This window comes from Branchiostoma floridae, chromosome 9 (assembly GCF_000003815.2).
Source record: "Branchiostoma floridae strain S238N-H82 chromosome 9, Bfl_VNyyK, whole genome shotgun sequence".
In the NCBI taxonomy this organism is placed as follows: Eukaryota; Metazoa; Chordata; class Leptocardii; order Amphioxiformes; family Branchiostomatidae; genus Branchiostoma; species Branchiostoma floridae.
In genome coordinates this window covers 12153312-12175171 of record NC_049987.1, presented here as the reverse complement: position 1 = coordinate 12175171, position 21860 = coordinate 12153312, and the positions used below count along the sequence as shown (strand labels likewise).

General features: G+C 41.9%; 4 protein-coding genes across 7 annotated transcripts in view; 2 read left to right on the top strand and 2 right to left on the bottom strand.

Moving 5' to 3' along the window:
* LOC118422648 (tubby-related protein 4-like) overlaps positions 1-5668 on the bottom strand; it is a 34326-nt gene extending 28658 nt beyond the window's left edge. For both annotated transcript variants that reach the window (XM_035830309.1, XM_035830310.1), the window contains exon 1: positions 5519-5668. In XM_035830309.1, the coding sequence (XP_035686202.1) occupies positions 5519-5634 (116 nt within the window). In that variant the 5' untranslated portion in view covers positions 5635-5668. The remainder of the gene's footprint in view (positions 1-5518) is intronic.
* Positions 5669-5936: 268 nt separating this feature from the next.
* On the top strand, positions 5937-10072 carry LOC118422652 (protein Njmu-R1-like). Of its 2 annotated transcripts, none has more exons than XM_035830321.1 (5): positions 5937-6167; positions 6648-6927; positions 7545-7675; positions 8135-8286; positions 8784-10072. In XM_035830321.1, exons 1-5 carry the CDS (start codon positions 6109-6111, stop codon positions 9320-9322), a joined length of 1161 nt encoding a protein of 386 aa, XP_035686214.1. In that variant the 5' UTR covers positions 5937-6108; the 3' UTR covers positions 9323-10072. The 2 variants fall into 2 exon arrangements, with proteins under 2 accessions (XP_035686214.1, XP_035686212.1); XM_035830319.1 differs by having other exon boundaries at positions 6002-6167; positions 6645-6927.
* Positions 10073-10500: 428 nt separating this feature from the next.
* On the top strand, positions 10501-17099 carry LOC118422653 (ribosome production factor 2 homolog). Its single transcript, XM_035830322.1, has 9 exons — positions 10501-10561; positions 11208-11340; positions 11534-11571; positions 11694-11733; positions 11871-11952; positions 14872-15048; positions 15187-15289; positions 15704-15848; positions 16228-17099. The coding sequence occupies exons 1-9, from the start codon at positions 10536-10538 to the stop codon at positions 16417-16419; spliced, it is 936 nt and encodes a 311-aa protein (XP_035686215.1). The 5' UTR covers positions 10501-10535; the 3' UTR covers positions 16420-17099.
* Positions 16745-21725, bottom strand: LOC118422654 (coiled-coil domain-containing protein 58-like). Of its 2 annotated transcripts, none has more exons than XM_035830323.1 (5): positions 21591-21725; positions 20009-20134; positions 19353-19499; positions 17638-17697; positions 16745-17256 (listed from the first exon to the last, which is right to left on the bottom strand). In XM_035830323.1, exons 1-5 carry the CDS (start codon positions 21708-21710, stop codon positions 17206-17208), a joined length of 504 nt encoding a protein of 167 aa, XP_035686216.1. In that variant the 5' UTR covers positions 21711-21725; the 3' UTR covers positions 16745-17205. The 2 variants fall into 2 exon arrangements, with proteins under 2 accessions (XP_035686216.1, XP_035686217.1); XM_035830324.1 differs by lacking the exon at positions 21591-21725 and adding an exon at positions 21108-21289.
* Between the last annotated feature and the right edge of the window lie 135 nt (positions 21726-21860).

Sequence of the window (21860 nt, the reverse complement as noted above, 5' to 3'; positions counted from 1 at the left end):
TCCTGTTGAATGTTCCTCTGAGTATTTCCATCACACCATGATACATGTATTACCTGGTAACCTCACATCAGGATTTAAATGAATGAACCAAATGTGCTAAATCAGCCCTTTGGGACAGATTCCTGCTCTACTTGTGTTCCCTGTATATTCATTTTCATACCTTTATTGCATCCCATGATGACTGTGATCAATGTGATGACTACTTCCTCCTTGGTTCTATAAATGGAGACAACATAACTGAAGGACAGCAATATGTATGTCAGGAACTGGATAACCATTTTCTTTGTACGCCGGGTTGCTAAGTATCCTAGCTATCATAACTTATATGGGGTGCTCATATTGCGTATCATACCATAACTATGTTTGGTAACCCCTTTGTCCATTTTTGCCAGTGTACATGAATCTTTAATGAAGTACTGTACATGCTAATTTCTGACAACTCCGATCTTTTTCCTGAAACTGCAAAAATAACGGAAGAGCTGAGTAAGTTCTCACACTTCTGGCCACGTGTGGACTACGCATTCTGACCTATTGTGTGTGACATGTATTTACCTGGTTTCCATAGCAACAGTTAGCACCAGACAGGCATATAGACCCAGATATGGGCCAGTGAGCTTCCTATTCACAACCCCTGGACCATCCACAGTCAGGCTGTGTACATAAATTACTCTGGCCTACAGTAGGAGAGCTTTAGTCCCACTTTACACATTATATTTTGTAATACCGGGACTGGCAATATCGGGATAATATCAGGATATTGATAGCTTTTTTTTCCAGTGCAAAGAGGAATTTTATGGTTGTGCAAAGACCTGGGATGATAGTTCTGCAGTATTTGTGGGCCCCAGATAGCCTTAAGTGTGCATGTAAACCCAACATAACTGGTAAAGTGTGGTTATTGACAGAATTTTTTCAACATTCCAATATAGAGTTATGTATGGTCATGCCACTTGTCCTTGGAACAGGTTCTTCAAGTGAACAGACTGTAAACGTGACAAGGCCATGTACGTATCAAAGGAACCTGTAATCAATCAATTTTTAGTTATGAAAACAACAACAAGTAAACTACAACTGAGCCTAGTGAGGGCAAGATGGGAAGCAGAGAATATCATTCATGGGGGTTTGAAATGCTAAACAACAGAGTATCGTTGAAGAGGTTCATCAGTCATGTATGAGAAAAATTTGGAGGAACATGTTTTACGTGTTTTAAGAGTCACTGATTAAAGAATTATTTTACAAACAACAGTGGTATCTATCAAAACACGTGGATGGGAAGGCATCTTCTTTGCTGTCTTCTCCTTTACAGTTGAAGCTCAAACTGTTTTGAGATGATTGCATGCATAAATCCAGTCTACATGCAATAAACAAAACAAGGTCAGTAGTATTTAGTGTAAACACACACAAAGAACAAAAACAGGAGCTCACAGGGTCATAATGATCAGGAATTTGGATAGGTGTAAGCTAAAATTTTAACACTCAGTAAGAGATTCATGTCTGATAAGGGACAATTGGTTAACAATGAAGGTCCTTAACCTCCTATGACCCCACGTAACCTGCCATTGTAAGCCATGCTCCTGGTCCATCTGGTAACAATCTTTCTGCCTGAGGGACACACTAGAATGGACAGGCACTGTGGGAAAATGAGGGAAACTGGGTGGAAGGATCATGAGATTTCCATAAGAAAGGTGAGGAGAACCTTGAAAATACACTAAGTAAAATAGTTTCATCAACCAATTTATCTTTAGTTTCAAAGACATCTTAGGGACAAAATATATACATATACATATACATATATATCATGGATCTCTTAGTCTTACTGCAGTGCATACATTTCCACTGTCATAACTGAAGCCAGCATTACAATAGTTTTCCAGGTAATAAGCTGCTGACAGAATAACTAGAAGATCAGTCCTTTTGTGACTGCTAAATGATTTCACACCACAAGTAATCCTACCAGTACTGACATCAATAGAGCCACTGGCAACTCATCTGCCCTTCTCCTTGTCATGGAGATGATGCAGTTGCAACTATCAAGACAGGGGGTTAAAGGGGAACTAAACCTTTTTTTGTAAAGCATTCTGCAATATTTTAACTACATCAAAAAGTCCCACAACACGTCCCACACGTTTCCACAACATTTGAACTTCGCGGCGTTTTGTTGTCGAGCCCGGGAAGTACCGCGACCTTTGACCTCTGTGATGTATTCCGACCGCCAACCTCCATACTGCTAAATATGCCAATACGCTATACCACGGCTTTGTCACCACGCTACTCTCCCAATGATGGATTCCGGCGACTTGGAGGGAGTAAACGAGTTTGAGGGCTTTGAGAAGTACGAGGGGTTTGACCCACAGAATATAACTCCGTACAACTACCTGCCCAGGCGCCCAGAGAGATCGGCCGATGAGACTGGGGAGGGCGGCGCGCGCGCCGTTGGAGCTACTTTTGTCGCCCCGTCGACACATCCAGAACTTATCGAGGCTGTCAGCGTCGTCGAATGGGACGGGACCGATGTTGTAACCTTTCTTGCTGGAGTTACTACAAACTACGCAGGAAGGCATTGCGCCCCCTCCCCACATTTCAGCTGGACGAACTCGCGGGAAAAAAAATCTCCTATTTTCGTACGTCCGTAATACGTTTTGTGCCACAGACGAGGTCGTAACAAACTCTAAATGAAGAGTTCACAAGTTACGGTCCACATTGGCAAGTCCTCGATTGAGAAAGCCGGACTGGAAAACTCTATTTATACGATAAGTTCCCGCGCAGTCAAGATGTGTGCTGGACGTGCGAGCTGGGGCAGGTTGGTGGTCGGATTACGTCACAGAGGTCAAAGGTCGCGGTACTTCCCGGGCTCGACAACAAAACGCCGCGAAGTTCAAATGTTGTGGAAACGCTAATCTATGATGGACTAACGTAAAACAAGTAAAAACTGGACTTTTTGATGTAGTTAAAATATTGCAGAATGCTTTACAAGAAAAGGTTTAGTTCCCCTTTAAGGTGCTCAACTTCCTCCCACAGATTATCAATATGGCTGCTGATAATCAAACAGCATGTCAATTATGTGTAGTAGCCATCTCCCTACATGTGGCGCAAGATTTGTTGGTTTCAGCGTAAGGCAGTGAGTAAAGGTTAAATATCTTATTCTTTCACTCCACTTTATGTTGTTTCACTGTCAGTTCAACTATGAAGCCATAAAGATATGCAAATACCATACATATGCCTTGCAAATCACTTGAAAGATAAAACCTGGAAAATAATAGAATCAAACATGGCTCTATTGGGAGTACATTGTACAATAAAACCAATCTGGGCATTATCTGGCCCATATATTCTTGAACTTCTGCCCGCCCTACATCTGAACACCAAGGTCCTTTTGGGTAAGGCAGACGTCATCAAACACTTTATATACTTGAGTATTCCAAATGGTATACACATTTACATTTGTCTTGCCACAGGCTGAACCATAAAGTGTGCTAGTTATACTAGTATATGTTCAACGTCATGTCTACGTTCATGTAGCTCTTAAGGTGCCTTTAAGATTGCTCCCTTGAGCTCGGCGCCCATTCAAGTTAAAATGTGCCGGAGCTAAGATAAACTTGTCCCAGCTTACGTCAGCAGCTCTGCGTCATACTCTTAAAGACATGGCTTCTAAAGCAGCTCAGGGGTCAGGATCCCACTCTCCATCACTCAAGTCACTCACACATGACGTCTTCTGAAATGTCAGCTGTCTTGTCCTCTTGATAAAAGGACCTCTTTGTAACAGCAAAAAATGTCAACATCTTTCAGTCTCACTCACTCAGTCTAGGTTGAGCTTTTCTGCATGTATCATAAACATACAAAGTTGCAGCCCAGACAACATGGATTATCACACACAGAACAGTATAATATGCATGTGACCAATTGTATCAAGTAGGGTATTGTTGCTCAAAATATCACAAATTCACAAGCAATTTGATCCCTGTAATAAGGATGAAAGACCTCAGGTAATCAATCATCTCAGTTTTGTCAACACTGTTTTCAAAACATAGAGGGGAAACTTCCTCTATACACCACCAGCCTGGTGTTGACATAACATTGATGTGCGTGACGTTTACATGAAGTTCCCACATAAACCGTTTAAGGGGGGTAGAAACATTTTACCAGCAACTGAACTAAGCTTTGTTGCATGACAAAATCTAGTCAAAACAAAAATACACTTGAAACTGAAGTAAGGTGTTTGGGTCTGAAGAAAGGATTTCACTTTACTGTAGTCCCTCAGGATATGTGATTATCTCATTGTAAGATTGGGAGTCTAAGAAAGAATGAAGAATAGAAGGGTGTTAACTTGTGTCATATATAATGGTCATTTGTTTTGTTTACATAAGGGCTTTCATACCAAAATTCCAAGATTAGGCTAGTGTAACTAATAGGTGATGCCTTTCTTACTTTTATTTCTGACTATTTTCTAAGTTATAACTATATTTCTACCAACAGTCCATGGCTGATACATTCTTGTCACAGGTCATTGACAAGAACATCATCATAGGAATTGCAAGGGTGATGAACATTTAAGAGTAGAGTAGAGTTTTGAATACTTGAAAATGGATGTTTGGGGTGATGCTCAGTGCCAGTGGTGACTTTTCCCCACAGCTCCTGTAGGTCCAGCCTCAGACATGCAAATAACCCCTTAAGGGAACACAACATATTCCCAGGAGTAGAGATCACCTTACATGTTACACAATAGCCCTGTGATTTTGTCCTGCTGTACCAAGTTGGCCACCAGTACAATGTGATTTTCAGTGGACCTCAGTCACAATGTTTAATATAATAGCTTGCAGGGGGCATGGCTTGTCTCTTTGCCCTTTTCATATCTATGTTCTTTCCTATGGTACCATGCAGGATCAGTATATAAATCATAATGCTGTTGAAGTAGAAGTTGCAAGACACAATAAGCAGAAATTGTAAGACACAATAGATATGCTGGGGTTCGTTACACACTGGTGCTCGGTACAGAATGGTAGCAAGGCGCAGAGGCACAACATAACTTAATATCAGTATAGCTAGTATAGTATACCACTTAAAATTCATAGCCAGTGTTATCCAGGGTCAAGAGCAATTTCCCCCACATTTCTGCCCGTCTCCGGACGGTTCGGATCGATGCTGATGTGATCACCTCCCGGTGTGTTACAGTCAGGCATGTAGGACAAGGCAGCACACCCACTCTGTGTGCTAATGTCGTCCTGGGCTTGTACGGAAATAATTGAGAAGGTCGGCCATTTTCTTATTTGTTCTGCAGACGACGACGTCAATAAAAACAACATCCTTCAGTCTTCTGCCTGGCCAAATACGGTTAACGTTACGACTTGTGTTATTTAATCAGGGAGGGTTTTGGATAAAACTGACTCACTTAAGACTGGGCAGTTATGATCTAGATATAATACGGAGTACGTAGAATAAATTTTCACGTCTAGTTGTCCGCATATGTCGCTGTGAGTATGACAGCCCAGCTGGGACCAGAGACCGGATAGAGCAGAGCACTCACCTCCGGCGCGCCACGGACTTCTCCCGCTCACTGGCCGGGATGATGCCGTTCCAGGACAGCGTGTGGATGGTGGAGTCGCTGCGGGCCACGGGGGCGTGCTCCAGCCGGGCGTGCATGTCTGCAGGACGGCGGTGTTCAGCCCGACAGTACGGGGAGCCCACAACCCGCAGCCTCGGCCATCAACGCTGGTTCAAAAACCTCCACCGGCAAAAATGATATTCGCTCCGCGCTCGCCCACGCCTTGTGCACGTCCTGTCACGACTCCGGCTCCCGCTGGGCTTTGAATCGGGAACAACTGTTGGAGAAACAGGACCGGAGTCCCACAGGCGCACAATCTGATATTTTTCTGCATAAATCGAGAAATTCAGGCCCAAACAAAGCCTGGGGAAATTTCGGCTCGATATTATGATCACACGTAACGGCGCATGCGTAGGAGGAATTCGACCTATAGGTCACAGGTGAAAGTTCAACCTGGAACTTACTGGTCAAGTTTCGTCCAAATTTTCCCGACAAATTAGAGCTAGATTTACGGGTAAACTTGAAGGAATCGGAGTTGAAACAGAGGGCTACAGGAGAGTAGAAGCTCCAGGATGAGTGAAGATGTAGAGAAGGATCATCTGTATGCCTTATACACCTGCCACGTCAACAGGTATGTCAGGCATAGATACAGGTGGCAGGGGAACTCTTGGGGTCCATACTGACTGTCTGTGTGTGTGTGAGTCATTAACGTTGATGTGTTGGATTATATATCTGTACTTATTGTAGAATGAAGTGTCATGCATGAAGAAGAAACTTGAGCCTATCCTTTTCATCAAGAAATCAGACAGCAATTAATCAGAGTGTCTATTAATCTTTTACAGGCTCATCATCAATATGGAATCAATAAAAAGTGGGCTGGGTCACTTTTCACCTCACGCACTTCACAAAAGCTTGTGATACAATGTGTTATCATATGATAAATAATTCATACTTAATCAATTACTGGTTGGAATGTAGAAGATGTGACGTTATACCCAGAAAAATGAAATGTTATTAATTTGCAAGAATCAAGTCTATAACGTTATGCATTTCTTTGTACAATGTACTAATGTTTTCATTCATTTATTTTTCCAAACCTTATTCACAGAAGACATTCCCAGGAACAATCCTCTAATGAGGCTTCTGCCGACCCCGACCCAGCCGACCCGCCGGAGCCTGACCCCAACGGGGACAACTTCAGCCTGTCCGTGGTGGCCACCAACATGAAGGCTGAGAACGAGGTGGAGCTGAGGGCCAGCATGGTGAAGCGCCTCAGCAGGGGCCTGATGCACGCCAGCAGTGGGAGTGTGACAAACCTGGACATCGGGCTGGGGGAGGGAGGGTCAGCCTGCTACTACAGACTCCTGCAGCAGCCGGGGGAGGAGGTACAGGTGAGTGAGGGAAAGGTCAGAGGTTAAAGGTTAGAGCTCGGGCTGGGGAGGGAGGGTCAGCCTGCTACTACAGACTCCTGCAGCAGCCAGGGGAGGAGGTACAGGTGAGAGGGGGAAAGGTTAAAGGTTAGAGCTCGGGCTGGGGGAGGGGGGTCAGCCTGTTAATACAGACTCCTGCAGCAGCCGGGGGAGGAGGTACAGGTGAGAGGGGAAAGGTTAGAGATTAAAGGTTAGAGCTCGGGCTGGGGAGGGAGGGTCCGTCTGTTACTACAGACTTCTAGTACAGCACCCGGCGGAGGAGGTACAGGTAAGAGGTGGAAAAGGTCACAGTTAAAGGTTAGAAATCGTGGCTACTGGGGTCAGAGTACTGGTTTGAGGAAAATGCTGAGCTGTCTACCAGGCCTGTCTAGCTGGCCTGTCTAGCTGGCCTGGCACGTCAAGCTACAAGCTGAAGCAGCCAGGTGAGACAGGTCAGAGTTCATTGGGTAAGACTAAGAGGTTGAGACCAATTTGATGTTAGTGATGCAGGTGATAGCCTAGTGCATCTCCTCACCTTGCTGTGTTTCTTGATTTTCTATATACTGATCAATTATTGTATTATCACCATTATGATGCAGGAAATAGCAGAGCTGAGTACATCCCCCACCCTGGCCAGTGTGTGCATGGACCGGTACATCGTATGTCTGGTGGACCCTGTCTCATCACCTCTCGACCTCTTCAGATCAGAACTGGACAAGTTCAGCTTCAGGTGCCTGGATTCCTTATCTCCACCACTTTTCACGTTGACAAAGCTTTAGGAGTCCAGAAAGCTTTAAACTTCTCAGAACAATGGAATCTAAATGAAATTTTATGTCAGAAATGCACCCTTCCTGACAGTCCATGTGTAAGAGGGGTAGATGTTCTTCCCTAGTTCTTTGGGACAAGAGTCCCTCACGGAAGGAGTAATGTAAGGAGTACAGACGGACAACAAGAAAACACACCTGGACAATTTCAACTCCTGAAGTTTATTGAAAACGTTCGAACAATTCGAACGTCGCACCTGTAAACGGACGATCCCATTTGCAGATGCGGCTATCAAACAGCCAGGAATGGGATTCTACCAACCGATTGCAATTTTAAAAAAAACAATGATACACAATTTATATATGGTCTCTACAGTGTTAGAAATACAATAATCTCACACATGATTTACTGTCCCTCTCCACAGCCTGCTGAGCCTGTTGGACGCCTGGATGTCACAGCTGGAGGAGCTGCGGGTGCAGCTGGCCAGGTGGTTTGACGAGGTGACCGGCTACACCACCAGGTGCCCCGCCAGGTTCCAGGAGGATGTCTCCATCCTGCTGCATGTTGGGCTCACAGGTGGGTGGTAGGGTTGGGAAAAGCTGTTCTACAATGTTAGATTGTATGGTGAGGTGAGCCTTACACAGTTAGAACTGTTGTGGTGTACCCGCGATGAAAGATCTTAAATAGACAATAGCTGGATCAGCAGATGGGCAAAAGCTTGTTAAGCCTTAATTCACCAAGCAATTCTAAGCAGTTAAAACTGTTGTGGTGTACCCATAATTAAAGGTTGTTAGCAATGGTTGGATCAGTAGATGTGATCAGTAGGGTGGGATGAAAAGGTGTTTCATGACACAGATCAAAGACTGACTTGCTATCATTTTGAGAAAATATTCCTATCATAAGATATATATATATATATATATATATATATATATATATATATATGTTTTGATGTACCTGTTTCATTGATTCATATAATTGGGCAAATGCAAAGCTCATTGGATAAATTACTGATTCATATATTTACATTTGTCTTACAACTTCTCTCTCTTAATTCCATGTTTATCTTCCAGGCTGCCAGCTGACCTTCCAAGGACCAAATCAAGATGACCAGCTGAAGGAGGACACGGAGAAGTTTGTCACCGCTTGCAGCCTTAAGAGCCTCCTTAGCACCACACCTGACGACCAACCTGCCCCACCTAGCGACCAACCCCTGATCGAGGTTGACAACAGCATGGTCCATTCCATTAGCCAGGAGCAAAACGCTGTTGTGTTGTCTTTAGAAGGAGAAGAACACAAGTTCAGCTGTGAGACTGTCAGTAGGTTTTGTAAGAACTGGGGAGAGAAGGTTCTGAGTGCCAGCAGTGTGAGTGCATTCCAGGTCAGACAGATGTTGGACAACTTCAAACTGCAGGTGATTCAGGATATGAACGCCTTCAAGCGCCTGATCCTACAGGCAGAAACGGACCACTACGCTCTCTACCGTTGCCTAATCTTTACTCAGAACTGTGGACACAACTTGCTACAGTCGCCAGCCGTCATGAATGACCCCGGTCTTGCCAGTCTCGACTCACAAGATGTGCTCAAAGTGTTACAAGATCACCTGAAGTGATGTACAATCATAAGTACTAGCTGTGATACACGACAAGGGGAATGAGTGTCTTACTTTAGTACAATAGTGTGTTTAAACGTCCAAGTGCAATTAGCAATCAGTTTTATAAAAGTTATTGGAATATTTATGAAGAGGGAAGGTAGTACAAGGTAATACAGAAATGATGGTCTTGTCATGTGCCTTTAACTTGTTCATGTGACCATCACTGTAATTTAACAGTGCCTTTACAGATATGGGGTATATGTCACTGACAGCATCAAAGGGTTAACATTTTCGTAGATACAATGTAATTAGAATTTTCTGAAACAACTGTGTACATATTTGTACCCAATATAAACACCTGAAGTGGAATTTTGACATGTTTTGTTTCTTAATGTATAGTAGATCACAGAAGTTTAGTTGAATGTAAAAAAAATTGTTATTTTTTTTTTAGCCTGTGTTTACACAAGCTATTGCTGGCAGGAGTTAATTACCCCCTCCCCGAGGGCAATTGTAGGGCCGGCCGTTAAGGGCGCGATTTTAGGGGCTAGTTTTTTTTACCTGTACTCTGTATCACTGGGGTTTTCCTTTCATGATGTGTATTGCTACAGTGTTTTGTTGTACATTTGTATTTGATCTGGTGTAAAAAATACTACAATCAAATAAATTTGATGCAACTGGTACTTCATATATACAACAATTGTGTATTAATAAGACAACATTGATTTATTTGAAGGCGATTCAGTCTCTACAATGGGATAAAAATCCGATATTTACTGATTTATCTTACCAGTCTCTTATTCACAATTATAGGTGTTAGAAAAAAACAGCGTTAGCAACTTTCCTTATTTTAACAACATATGAGCCGCTAGTAAGAAACCGCCTATTAAACAGCAGCATCACTGCATGCACTTGCATGACGCAAACAGCAGCATCACTGCATGCACTTGCATGACGCGTTCAGCAGTAGGTCAAAAGCGCCACCTATCTGTCATGGTAGTATCACATAAAGAGGTAAAAGCACTGTTCAAGACTGGAAATGCCACTTCCACGGGTTTAACGGGTTAAATTCCATTATATTACTCCTTGTATGTTTGGCGTAAGATAGAAATGTAATAAAAACAATTGCATTTGACGTATATTTCCTAGATACAACCGTTTCCGATTAGCAACCAACTAAAGCCTGCATTAATTTCATTGACCGCTTAGAGGCGCTATTTTGTGTCTGCAGAAAATGGCGACCGTCATGCAAAGAATCGTGTAAGTACTTGTTTAAAATCCTTGTAGTTTCTAACAAGTTCAGATACTTATGTGGATGTACATGAAAGCTAGATAATTTAGATCAGCAAAGGATCTTTCCAGAAAGTTATTTTGGAATAGGGTCAAAGGATAACGGCGTGTTACTTCTTTTCAGGCTGTCTAACGCGTGCCCCCCTCCCCTCTTATAATTTTTCCACACGTGCTCTTTAAATTATGATAAACACCAAGTCTGACAACAACGAACATACACAACAACCCGAAACAATAAGAAACATTTGTCATCCTGCACAGTGCACAAGACTATCCAATTCATAATGTTACTAGTGTCACAGTGAAGAAGAGATTTTCCAGATTTCTTGGTGATGTAACGCACTGGCTGCAAATAATACACCAGATGTGTTATTATCTTCCAGATCTATTTCATACAAGCACAAGTCTACAATACATTTTGGAAGATTTCAAGGTATAACGTTAGAAGGATTTCCAAACATTGTCCTGTCTGAATGCTAATGATATAAATGGCAATTCCAGGGAGTAGTGTTGTTATTTTATGTCACCGTTATTTAGGTCACCAGGCGCTTTTGTCCACAAGAAAATGTGAAGGTAACCTTTGCAATGTATAATGATGAATCCTTTTGTACTGCAGAAAACCGAAAACCCAGGCAGCTAAGCGAGGGCTGGAGGTGAGAGCGCCAAAGTTGGAGGAGAATGACAAGGTGGCGATGTTCATTAAGGGGGGACACACCAGTGAGACTATCACTCAGGTGCTCAAGGAACTGGTACGTTACTTGCAATTATTTCCTTGAACCCTTTACATTACCAGAAATGAAATATACCATTCCTCTTAAGATGATTTTTTGTTGAACCAACTTATTTAAGAGGCAAAACCTTCATGTCATCAAAAGCCATTAAAGAGCAGATGAAATGAACTATGATATGGTTATCAACATCTCCATTCTTGTCTTTTTCCAGTATTTACTGAAGAAACCAAATGCCATCACATTCAAAAGGTAGGTCCATTGTCATTTGACTCATGTCATAAGTAACTTTGTCTTTTTTAAAAAGTTTCTTCTTTAATGCTGAGGCTTTTGTGACACTTTTTTTTTTTCAATTTTGTTTTCTAATGTTGCAGAAAAAACATCATGAGACCATTTGATGACCAGTCCTCAATAGTAAGTACACTGTATAAGTATATTGTCACTCCTGTAAGAATCCAGTGATGGTGATGCCTGTCATAAAATTTGTTCAGCTCATTTTGTTTGCCAGTGACAATATATAAATACATGACTTGTGTGTTTATGTGTTCCAGGAGTTTTTCTCCCAGAAAAACGACTCTTCCCTGTTCCTGTTTGGCTCCCACAGCAAGAAAAGACCAAACAACCTTGTACTTGGTGAGTTCTTGGCAAATGCAAGTTCAGTGACCCTTTATTAAACATACCGTTAGTCAAACAGTAGATCCTTTCTTTATGGTTGATTTTGCGATAAAATGATATTTTGTATGAGGATTGTTTGTTGTTAGTGCCATACTTCTAATACGCGACAATCCAATCTCGTTGGGAGGTCTCGCGAGACTGTAATCTGTCCGCGCGCGCGCGTGATTTGACAGTCGGACGGTAACAGCCTTTAGCAGCCCAGTGGCTAACAATGGCTTCTCCCAGCATCGACTCGATCGAGTCAACTTCAGAGATTCGTTGTGCTTTTATTTGGCAACATCCGCCGGTAAATCGGCATGCCATGAGCAGATAATATTGTTGTGAACCTATGGACTCGATATCGTGCTGTAAATTTGCAAATTTCTGGTCATTTTCACAATTTTTGACGGGCGGTTTATGCTTGCTTGTCGTGAGAAAAACGTGCATATAGGCGCGTCGCCTTACTTGTAGTTACTCGGATAAGTTTGGCTCAAGCCGTAAAAATATCCCACAAAAGCGTACAAGTACCATCATTGGATCCTTGTAGATCCAAACTCGTAAGACTTTCGGCGATTTTGACCGTAAATTAGTCGATGGCAACATATCGGCCTTTGGGAGTTTACGCGTACGTGAGTTGGGGAGGGGGGCGTGTTTCCGCGTATATGCGTTCGTTTTGATCAAGGCGGAGTCACTTTTCCGACTATGATTTCAGTTTTTGCCAGATGAAACTCCACAAAAACGTGAACATATCGATGTAGGGTCCTTCTGGGTAGAAATCTAGCATGGTTTCAGCGGCTTTGTGGCCGACTTTTTTGGTTAACGTAATATGTAATGAGTGGGTGTGTCTGCAAATGTATAACGTTTGGCATTTGCTGTTCTTTTTCAGATCAACGCGTCGCGATCGAAATTCACATCAGCAGGGAAATACTGCAAATCATATGGATGCAATAGCCGTCAGTCCAAGTGTGTCAATGAAGAGAAAGTGCCAACATGCATCATATTTTTCAAGATCCCCCCAAATGTACTTGATGATAACACGTTACTTAAGCACTGGGATTGTCTGGTAAAAAGACAGCTCGGAAGGGATAATTTCACCATGAACATGAAATTAGAAATGTGCGTTTTTATACTTTTTAACGGGAAATGTGTACATCTACTGCATGTATTTCCAGTAACGCATTCGTGTATTCATTGTGTCCCCATTCAAAGAAAGGACTCACGCTAAAATAGGCAGTCCAAAGAACAAAGGTAGACAGCAATGCAGCACTCAAGACGTCACACAGGTACCACCACCAAGTGCAAGGGAATGTCTATTGCTGTAACTTAAATTGGGCGGACTTCGTTGTCTACTTTTGCAGGGATAATTTATTCTGCGAACGAATTAAAGTAGACTCAGAATGGCAGAAGAAGAATATCCCAAAGCTTGACCACTTTCACAAAACAGCCATACTACCGGAGCTGTTCACTCAAAGAGCCAAAGGAGGTAAGAAACTCTATGGTATGTATGAAGAAAGACTGATTGTTGATGCAGAGTGTCCAGACCACTGCATCGGCAGAATACAGTGGACTACTATGTATAGCACAGGGAAGTGGACACCTTACGGCTTACCTGTCTTAGGTCTGAGTAGGACGATGTCTCATTTGTTGCAAAACATTTTATGCCACACAAAAACAGTCAGAGATGTTGAAAGTTCACATTTTAATACAATGTACATTTGAATGATTATGTGTATGAAACATTACCATTTCCCAAAAGTATTACTTATCGGATGCTTATTTTCGTCAATACTGTAAATGCTGTGAGAACTTGTCTATCATTAGGAAAAAACACTAATGATATATACATGTAATTATCATTTCTCAAAAGCATGAGTTGCAAAGCTCTACGAGATCGAGTAAGAACATATGTTAAGACATCTTTTATAAAACATGAAATACGGCTATTGCATCCATATGATTTGTAGTATTTCCCTGATGATGTGAATTTCGATCGCGACGCGTTGATCTGAAAAAGAACAGCAAATGCCAAACGTTATACATTTGCAGACACACCCACTCATCACGTATGAAGTTAACCAATAAAAAGTTGCCCACAAAGCCGCCGAAACCATGCTAGATTTCTACCCAGAAGGACCCTACATCGATATGTTCACGTTTTTGTGGAGTTTCATCCGGCGAAAACTGAAATCATAGACATAGTCGGAAAAGTGACCCCGTCTTGATCAAAACGAACACGGAAACACGCCCCCCTCCCCAACTCACGTACGCGTAAACTCCCAAAGGCCGATATGTTGCCATCGACTAATTTACGGTCAAAATCGCCGAAAGTCTTACGAGTTTGGATCTACAAGGATCCAATGATGGTACTTGTAAGCTTTTGTGGGATATTTTTACAGCTTGAGCCAAACTTATCCGAGTAACTACAAGTAAGGCGACGCGCCTATATGCACGTTTTTCTCACGACAAGCAAGCATAAACCGCCCGTCAAAAATTGTGAAAATGACCAGAAATTTGCAAATTTACAGCACGATATCGAGTCCATAGGTTCACAACAATATTATCTGCTCATGGCATGCCGATTTACCGGCGGATGTTGCCAAATAATAGCACAACGAATCTCTGAAGTTGACTCGATCGAGTCGATGCTGGGAGAAGCCATTGTTAGCCGCTGGGCTGCTAAAGGCTGTTACCGTCCGACTGTCAAATCACGCGCGCGCGCGGCCAGATTACAGTCTCGCGAGACCTCCCAACGAGATTGGATTGTCGCGTATTGTGGGATGTTGTAATGTTGTATGCTATGTATGTTATGCCTAGTGTCAATGTTTTCTGTGTAATTTGTTACTCTTGGAAGAGTAGCTGTCGCAGTTAATAAAACAAAGTACTCTGTGTGTATTTCAGGGCGCCTGTATGACCACCATGTGTTAGACATGGTAGAGCTGGGCGTGACCCACTTCAGGTCCATGCAGGACTTCCCTACAGAGAAGATTGCCATGGGAACCAAGCCCTGCCTGGTGTTTGAAGGGGAGGCCTTCGAGCAGGACCACAAGCACAGGAGGCTCAAGAACATGCTGATTGGTGGGCCTGATTAAACTAATCATGTTGGAAATGACCATTGTAATTCATGTTCATTTACGGAGATATTTGTGGAGCTTTGTGGACAGAGACTGAGAGAGGCGTTTTTCTCTTACAAAAGCTGTTTTTTTGTGTCCCCAGACTTTTTCCGAGGTGTGAAGGCCAACAACGTGCGGCTGCAGGGTTTGGAACATGTGCTGCAGTTCACAGCACTGGACGGCAAGGTCATGGTCAGGAGTTACAAGTGAGTACCTGATGGTTGCTGACCGGTGGGTCAAAAAGCCACATTGCCTACTGCAGGTAGCCTGACCCTGACTAAAATCTCGCCCCTAGCAGCTGGCCCTACAATTGCCGCCGCCCAGGGAGGGGGTTAGTGAGAGATTGTGTAAACACAGGCTACTACTGCAGGATACTAGTATAGATGGGATGACTTCTGAAATATGCAGTTTGAGAAAAGGCTTACAAATTGTTCTATGTCAGTTCCAGCGCCTGTGTACTGTTGTGGCTTGATTTTCCATGGAGCAGTAATTAACTGGTCCCTTGTCTAGGTTCTTTAACACTGAACATTTGTCACAAACTCCAAGAGGTGTTTGTAGAGTATATATGAGTAGTCCTATTGTGTGTGACCTCTGTAATCTACATTGTGTTTGCCCCCCAGAGTCCTCCTGAAGAAGTCCGGAAGCCGTACCCCCCGTGTCGAGCTGTCCGAGATCGGCCCTGCGCTGGACCTGGAGGTTCGGAGAACACGACTGGCCTCAGATGACCTCTACAAAAAGGCCTGCAAGAAGCCAAAGAAGGGCAAGGTATAGAATTCAACTATCTGTCCTTTAGAAGTGAACCATAATACATGGCAGAAAAATTTCACTCATACTGTTCTGTTTATAAAATTCTTCCATTTTGTAAACTCAAGTTACTGATGATGAGTGATAAAAAAAGTAGAGAAACAGAATCTTTGTCATCAACCTTTTTTATGATCAATAGATTGTAGATTGAGCTGTTTTTGTACTGGAGCATTGTTTACTACATGTACTATGAAGGCCCTTTGGTTTTGTAAATGGCAGTTCTGACTTCTGACATATCATGCATAGAGGAAGGCTGTGCATGTAGGGTGCTTGTTAAACATAGGTGTGTTTGTGATATGTGTTATCCACTTTTTCTGAAGACGTCTCCTTTCTGTTTCAGCCTAAGAAGGTGAAGAATGTGAAGACAGACGTGTTTGGTGCTAAGATGGGGCGTGTCCACATGGAGAGACAGGACTTCAGTAAGCTGCAGACCCGTAAGATGAAGGGGCTGAAGAGACAAGCTCCGAGCGACAAGGAGAATGCCAAGAAGGCAAAAACTGAGTCTTCAGAACCTTCTGCTCAAGAGACCTAATATTTTACTTTAAAAACATTTTGCATAATACTAAGTGGTGCCACATGCACTTGACTTTCCCAAAGGCTCTTCAGGAGTGAAATACTCACAGACCTCAAAATTGTATATTACGATGTTTGTAAACCTGAAGAGTTGTACATCTACCACGTGTCACACAAGGATTTGGAGTTTGGAAACTAATTTGGAAACTACATGTATGTGCGGGGGTACATGTGCTGTTGTATGTTGAACATAACACAGTCTATGTTTCACTCTAATGTAACTACTACTAGTATATCAGATAAGAACAAACACAAATACAAAATGTACATGAAACAATATTCCATAAAATATGTTTATTAATTTTTATTGGAGTAACTGTATCCATCAAAATGTGTGAGTTCATGACTGAAAAGTACTTTTTATATGACTATGGCAGCAGAAATTTCACAAGAGTCAACACTGTATGGGTCTTAACATCCTATACGAAACAGTAATGATATTTGTTAAGTGTTGACTAGACAAAGGTCACCCTCTTCTTTGTATGTAACTTAAGAAAAGATCAAAATACTTTCTCCGTTGCTCCACATAATCAACATTGGTATGAAAATGACCTGTCTTTTTTTTGGGTCACAATTGTTGCTAGTGTTTAACGATCTCCCTGTAAAGTTATTTCTTACCAAAATAAACTGGACAACTATTTACTTGATGAAACTGATCTGTTGCAGTGTAAGAACAACAGATATTGAGAAAAGTTAACTATCTATCTCACTACATCTGTCCTGAGTACAGGCAGAACTACCATGGTCAGGACGAGGCAGGTGGTTTGTAGAATGTTCGACAACGTTCTTGGAAAATCTGGAAGGAAAAATCACATGATGATGTAAGGGTCTTCCTCAGATGGCTTTTTAATGTCAAGCTATATAAAACTCTGACTCAATACTTGTATCAGCAACCTTGGTTAAGCAACATGGTTCAAATAAAAGTAGGAAGGAATTAAGCTACCCAAACCACTTAACCACAAAACAATTGGACCTAAGATATTACAAGACATAACACTAGATGTATATCCACATCATACAACATCATAGAATCCAGAATTGTAGGAGATCTAAGGAAATAGTCTACGCCTCAGAAACAACTGGTGGTGGTGACACATGGTATTCTACACTTCATGTCTGAAATTTGGCAACTTGATTCAATGGCTGAAATTCTGAGGAAGACGAAGTTGCGACTGACCTTTAATGACCTGTCCCTGACCACTTCCTCCACGTTCATCTCCTGCTGCATTAACCTCAGCTGGGGGAAAAGGATACACGGGGATGGCTTAAAACACAGTGCATTGGGTAAATATATAGTTGACAACAAGTCTTGGAATGTGAAAATAAAAAAAATGTTATGCAGTCAAGACATAATTTGTAATACTACTAAAGGCCCCCTCTCACTTGACGTGCGGCACGCTTGCGGCATTGCTGCGTTCGTTCACTGCGGCACTGTTGTGTTAATTTCACCGATTTTGTCTTGCACTCACACTGACGTGGGGCACTGTTGCGTTTCTAGACTAAATGAACATGTTATTGACAATTGCAGCGTTGTCAATTTATTAAAAATCACTGTAAAATGATGAGAATGCCCCAAAATGAGATTTATAATGAAAAAGATTTCCCTTATGATAATGAATTATATGATACATATGCTATAAATAACCTTGAAAGACTTTTACTGTAAAGGAAATGACCCAAATGAACGGACACGAACCATATACCAGATTTGAATCGATGTGTACGTTTTGCACCATGTAACGTTATGTGTGATTATGTATGTTTATATGTTTATTCACCAATTTTGCAAATTTTTAAAATGAAAATGCTTGATATTTCATACTTTTTTGTATGACGCGGAGTATTTTCATTGTCTGCGGATGGCTTGCCAGCCTATTGATGTCTAAGTCTATCATATTTGTAAAAAGTGAGAAAGATATGGCCCATCGGTCCGAATGACTGCAATTTTGTATTTTATCGGCGGCAGGCTACCAGCAATGATTGCAACCTTATAACGCAAACGCAAACTCGTTATCATCCAACATAAATAATTTCTATTTGAATGTTGTACGATAATCTTTTTCTCTATATCCGTAGGTTAATCAATAAACCAGTTACTTATTTTTTGTTTTCAAGTATAGAATCCATTAAATAAATCAAAAGATGTATTTTTAACTTAACTCTGAATACGGATACAAGGTAAGTTTTGTGGAATTCGCAATTTTTTTACTGGATCCAAAACCGCTGTAAAATTATTAGAAATGCATCTAAAATAGTTTTTCGGTAATAAAAGGATGTTTACTTTTGATTCTTGGTGTAAAATAGGCACAATATATCCTTGATACTGTTTGGGGCATGGTGGCGGCACTGTGGGGGCATTGTTGGGGCACCGTTGGGGCACTGTTGCAGCATCTTGCCACTTGCGTTATTTTTAAACTTTTAAAAAAACGTCGCACTTGCAAGCGGCACTTCTAGGTTTGCTTGCGGCACCTCTAGGTTTGTTTGCGGCACCTCTAGGTTCCGTGGGGGTACATCTGCGTTTTCGAACGCAGCAATGCCGCAAGCGTGCCGCACGTCAAGTGAGAGGGGGCCTTAAGGTATCTATGTGTCTGGAAGTTGTAGGAAGGAGACTTGTAAATAATAGTCGCACAAAATAATTGAAATCTAATGTAAAGTATAACATTAAGATTTCCTGAACATAAATGTACTACCCGGTACTACTAGACATGTCTCCATGGTCGAGCGGTTTAAGCAACCCCGCTGCTTGGCCATCTAGATCCAATTCCTTGGATCTGTGGGCCTAGTTCTATCCCAGGGTCGGCTTGGCTTGATAAACTCTTATGAGAATAATCCATTAGCTGTGATTAGTATGAATCAATCCTGTTATCTCTAAAGAGTATCTAAAAATACTACCTTTGTCTGTTCCTTTCTGAGCTGCTTAAGAAGTTGGATGTTGTCTTGGTCAGTTTCTCGAGCCTCCCTCAGCTTGGCCACCTGTTGAGACGTCTGGTGGATACACTTCCTTATTGCGTTCTCCCGCTGGACATGTCCTTGGGACAGCTGGCAAAAAGATAGAAAAAAAAACAATTCATATTAGCTTTAAGTTTAAGGCAGTGTGTTTAATGTTTACATTACGGTTGACATTGAACTGATTAGGGCACACAAAATTCAATTTACAATGACATTTTTTACCAAAGGAATAATATATGTGTTGAATATCAATCTATGCAGTGCTTGAAACACTAACTTGCAAATGCAAATACATTATGCTTCATGCAACTTAATTCTAAACCAAGGTAGCGCAGTTTACCCCGCTTTTCCCCTACCTACATGCATACACTTTTCTGTAACTAACATAAAACATATATAGTTACAAGTGATTGGAAGAAAAGATAATGGACAAGTAGCTGATTTGAAGGAAGTAATAACTTGGAAGTGGGGCAACCTGAACTATTAATAGTGCAACCTGTCTTTTGACTTGGGTTGTTGCCTGGGCTACCTGGCTAGTAAAAGGATTTTGAGCACAGAATCTATGTAAGATGGCATTTTCTATGACAAATAAAAGTCACCTCATCATGAAGGCTTTTGCACTGTGTCCCTGCGTTGACTTTGTCTGCAAAGGAGTTGGTGGGGATAGCAGTGTTCAGCTGGTACACAATCTTGTCATCTATGGTGCGGTACTTCTTCAGTGCTTCCTGTGGTGGAAAAGAACATTTTCATTATGATTAAGATCAATCCTTAAATTACAGTAACTGTGACGTCATTGTTGTTGAATGGGTAAATTCTAAGAGACTACCAAGCTTTTATGTTCTCAATGTGTTGCTTAAAGCTGTCTCACCCTGACCAATCGAATAGGGACAGGCCTCGACTTTCAAGCATACAGTCCTCTTAGAAAGCGGACCTTCCTCCATTTTTAAGCATACAGTCTTCGGAATCGGTACAGTAATAGGGGGCCTTTACCTTTTGACATATAACCTACAATTCCTGTCACCACTGCATAAAACCTCGGATAGGACGTAAAATTTTGGTCCTGTGTCTGGAGAGAGCCATACCCCAGGCACGTTAAAGAACCCGCCACACGTGACATGGTGCGGTGTGAGTGGTTCAAAACCTACAGTCCCTGGCCGCACCTGGGGTAATTACTGTCGTATTGAGGTCATTAGGCGCTGTATACAGGCTGCCATTTCAGACCCTTACGACTTAGCCCCGCTTATTGTAAGCTCCTCGCAATCCAGCCCCTGGCTGCGAAGAGAGAGTAGTCGGCCCATACCATACCATACAATACAGTGGTAGTGAAATCTTGAAAAGATCTTATACAACTATTATAAGTTATAATATTTTGTGCTTCAACTTCTAGACCTAAGCCCGTGTGACCTGTCTATTGCTAGTTCATTGGCTGAAATCATGGTTTTGATACGAAGGATGAATCCCTGGCCAACAAAATCATTGAGGTTTCTACTGTAGTCCAAGGAGGTTATATAATCTCCTTGTGTAACGTTAGTCTTAGCCATGTGTATGTGGGGAAGGGCATGAAATGATACTCATCATGCAACCGTTTTCACTTCACGAACGTCCATAATATTTTGTAAAACAAACATGGCAAGTACAAAAATAGCAATGCCATTGTTCTCGATACACTTTGAACACCTAAGACGTCCGAAAACTCACTTGAAACTCCAAGAAATCTTCGCAGGTCACAGAAATTTCACCACTGGGGGCCGCCATCTTGGTCTTGAAAACTGCGCACTGGGTTAGTGCGCAAGGCTAACCAATCTCTTTCCCATGATTTCCAGCAAAGATTTGTCGAAAATTTCAGACACAGAGTGATTCTTTGATGATAAGTGATATTTTGGACACTTGGATATCAGTACAGAGGAAATATTCTATATGTAATCCTTCGCGGGGAATGTAGAATTGAGCAAAACAAAAGTTCTACAGAGTTTTAAAAATCCTGGAAACGAGGTCAATGAACTAGGGATACTACGATTCTAAAAGGGGGAACTTTAAAAATGCGAATATCATAATTTTATATATTTCAACAAAAACTGGGACTTGATAAGAATAATACACAAAAAATATATATTAAAGATACTGATTATTATAAGCATGTGACAATGCTCTCCTTTTTGCTCTAATAAGAAAGCCATTTACTTGCAATATCCTCCTTGAAGTAGTGGTACCGTCTAATCGTATTCTGTGTGTACACACAATATCGGGAATATTCAGGTTACGGAGGCCTTGGGGTTGATGTCTTGATGCACGTACACACATGACGTATAAGTGACTCAGCCGTTTCGAAACCTTTTCCACGGCAACAGCCCAGGATACCTGTCACGTAGACATCGTTGACCTAGATATTACGTCAAGGTCATTTCTAAAAGCAAACGTGCATGACCTACAGACTAACCAAGCTGGCGGACA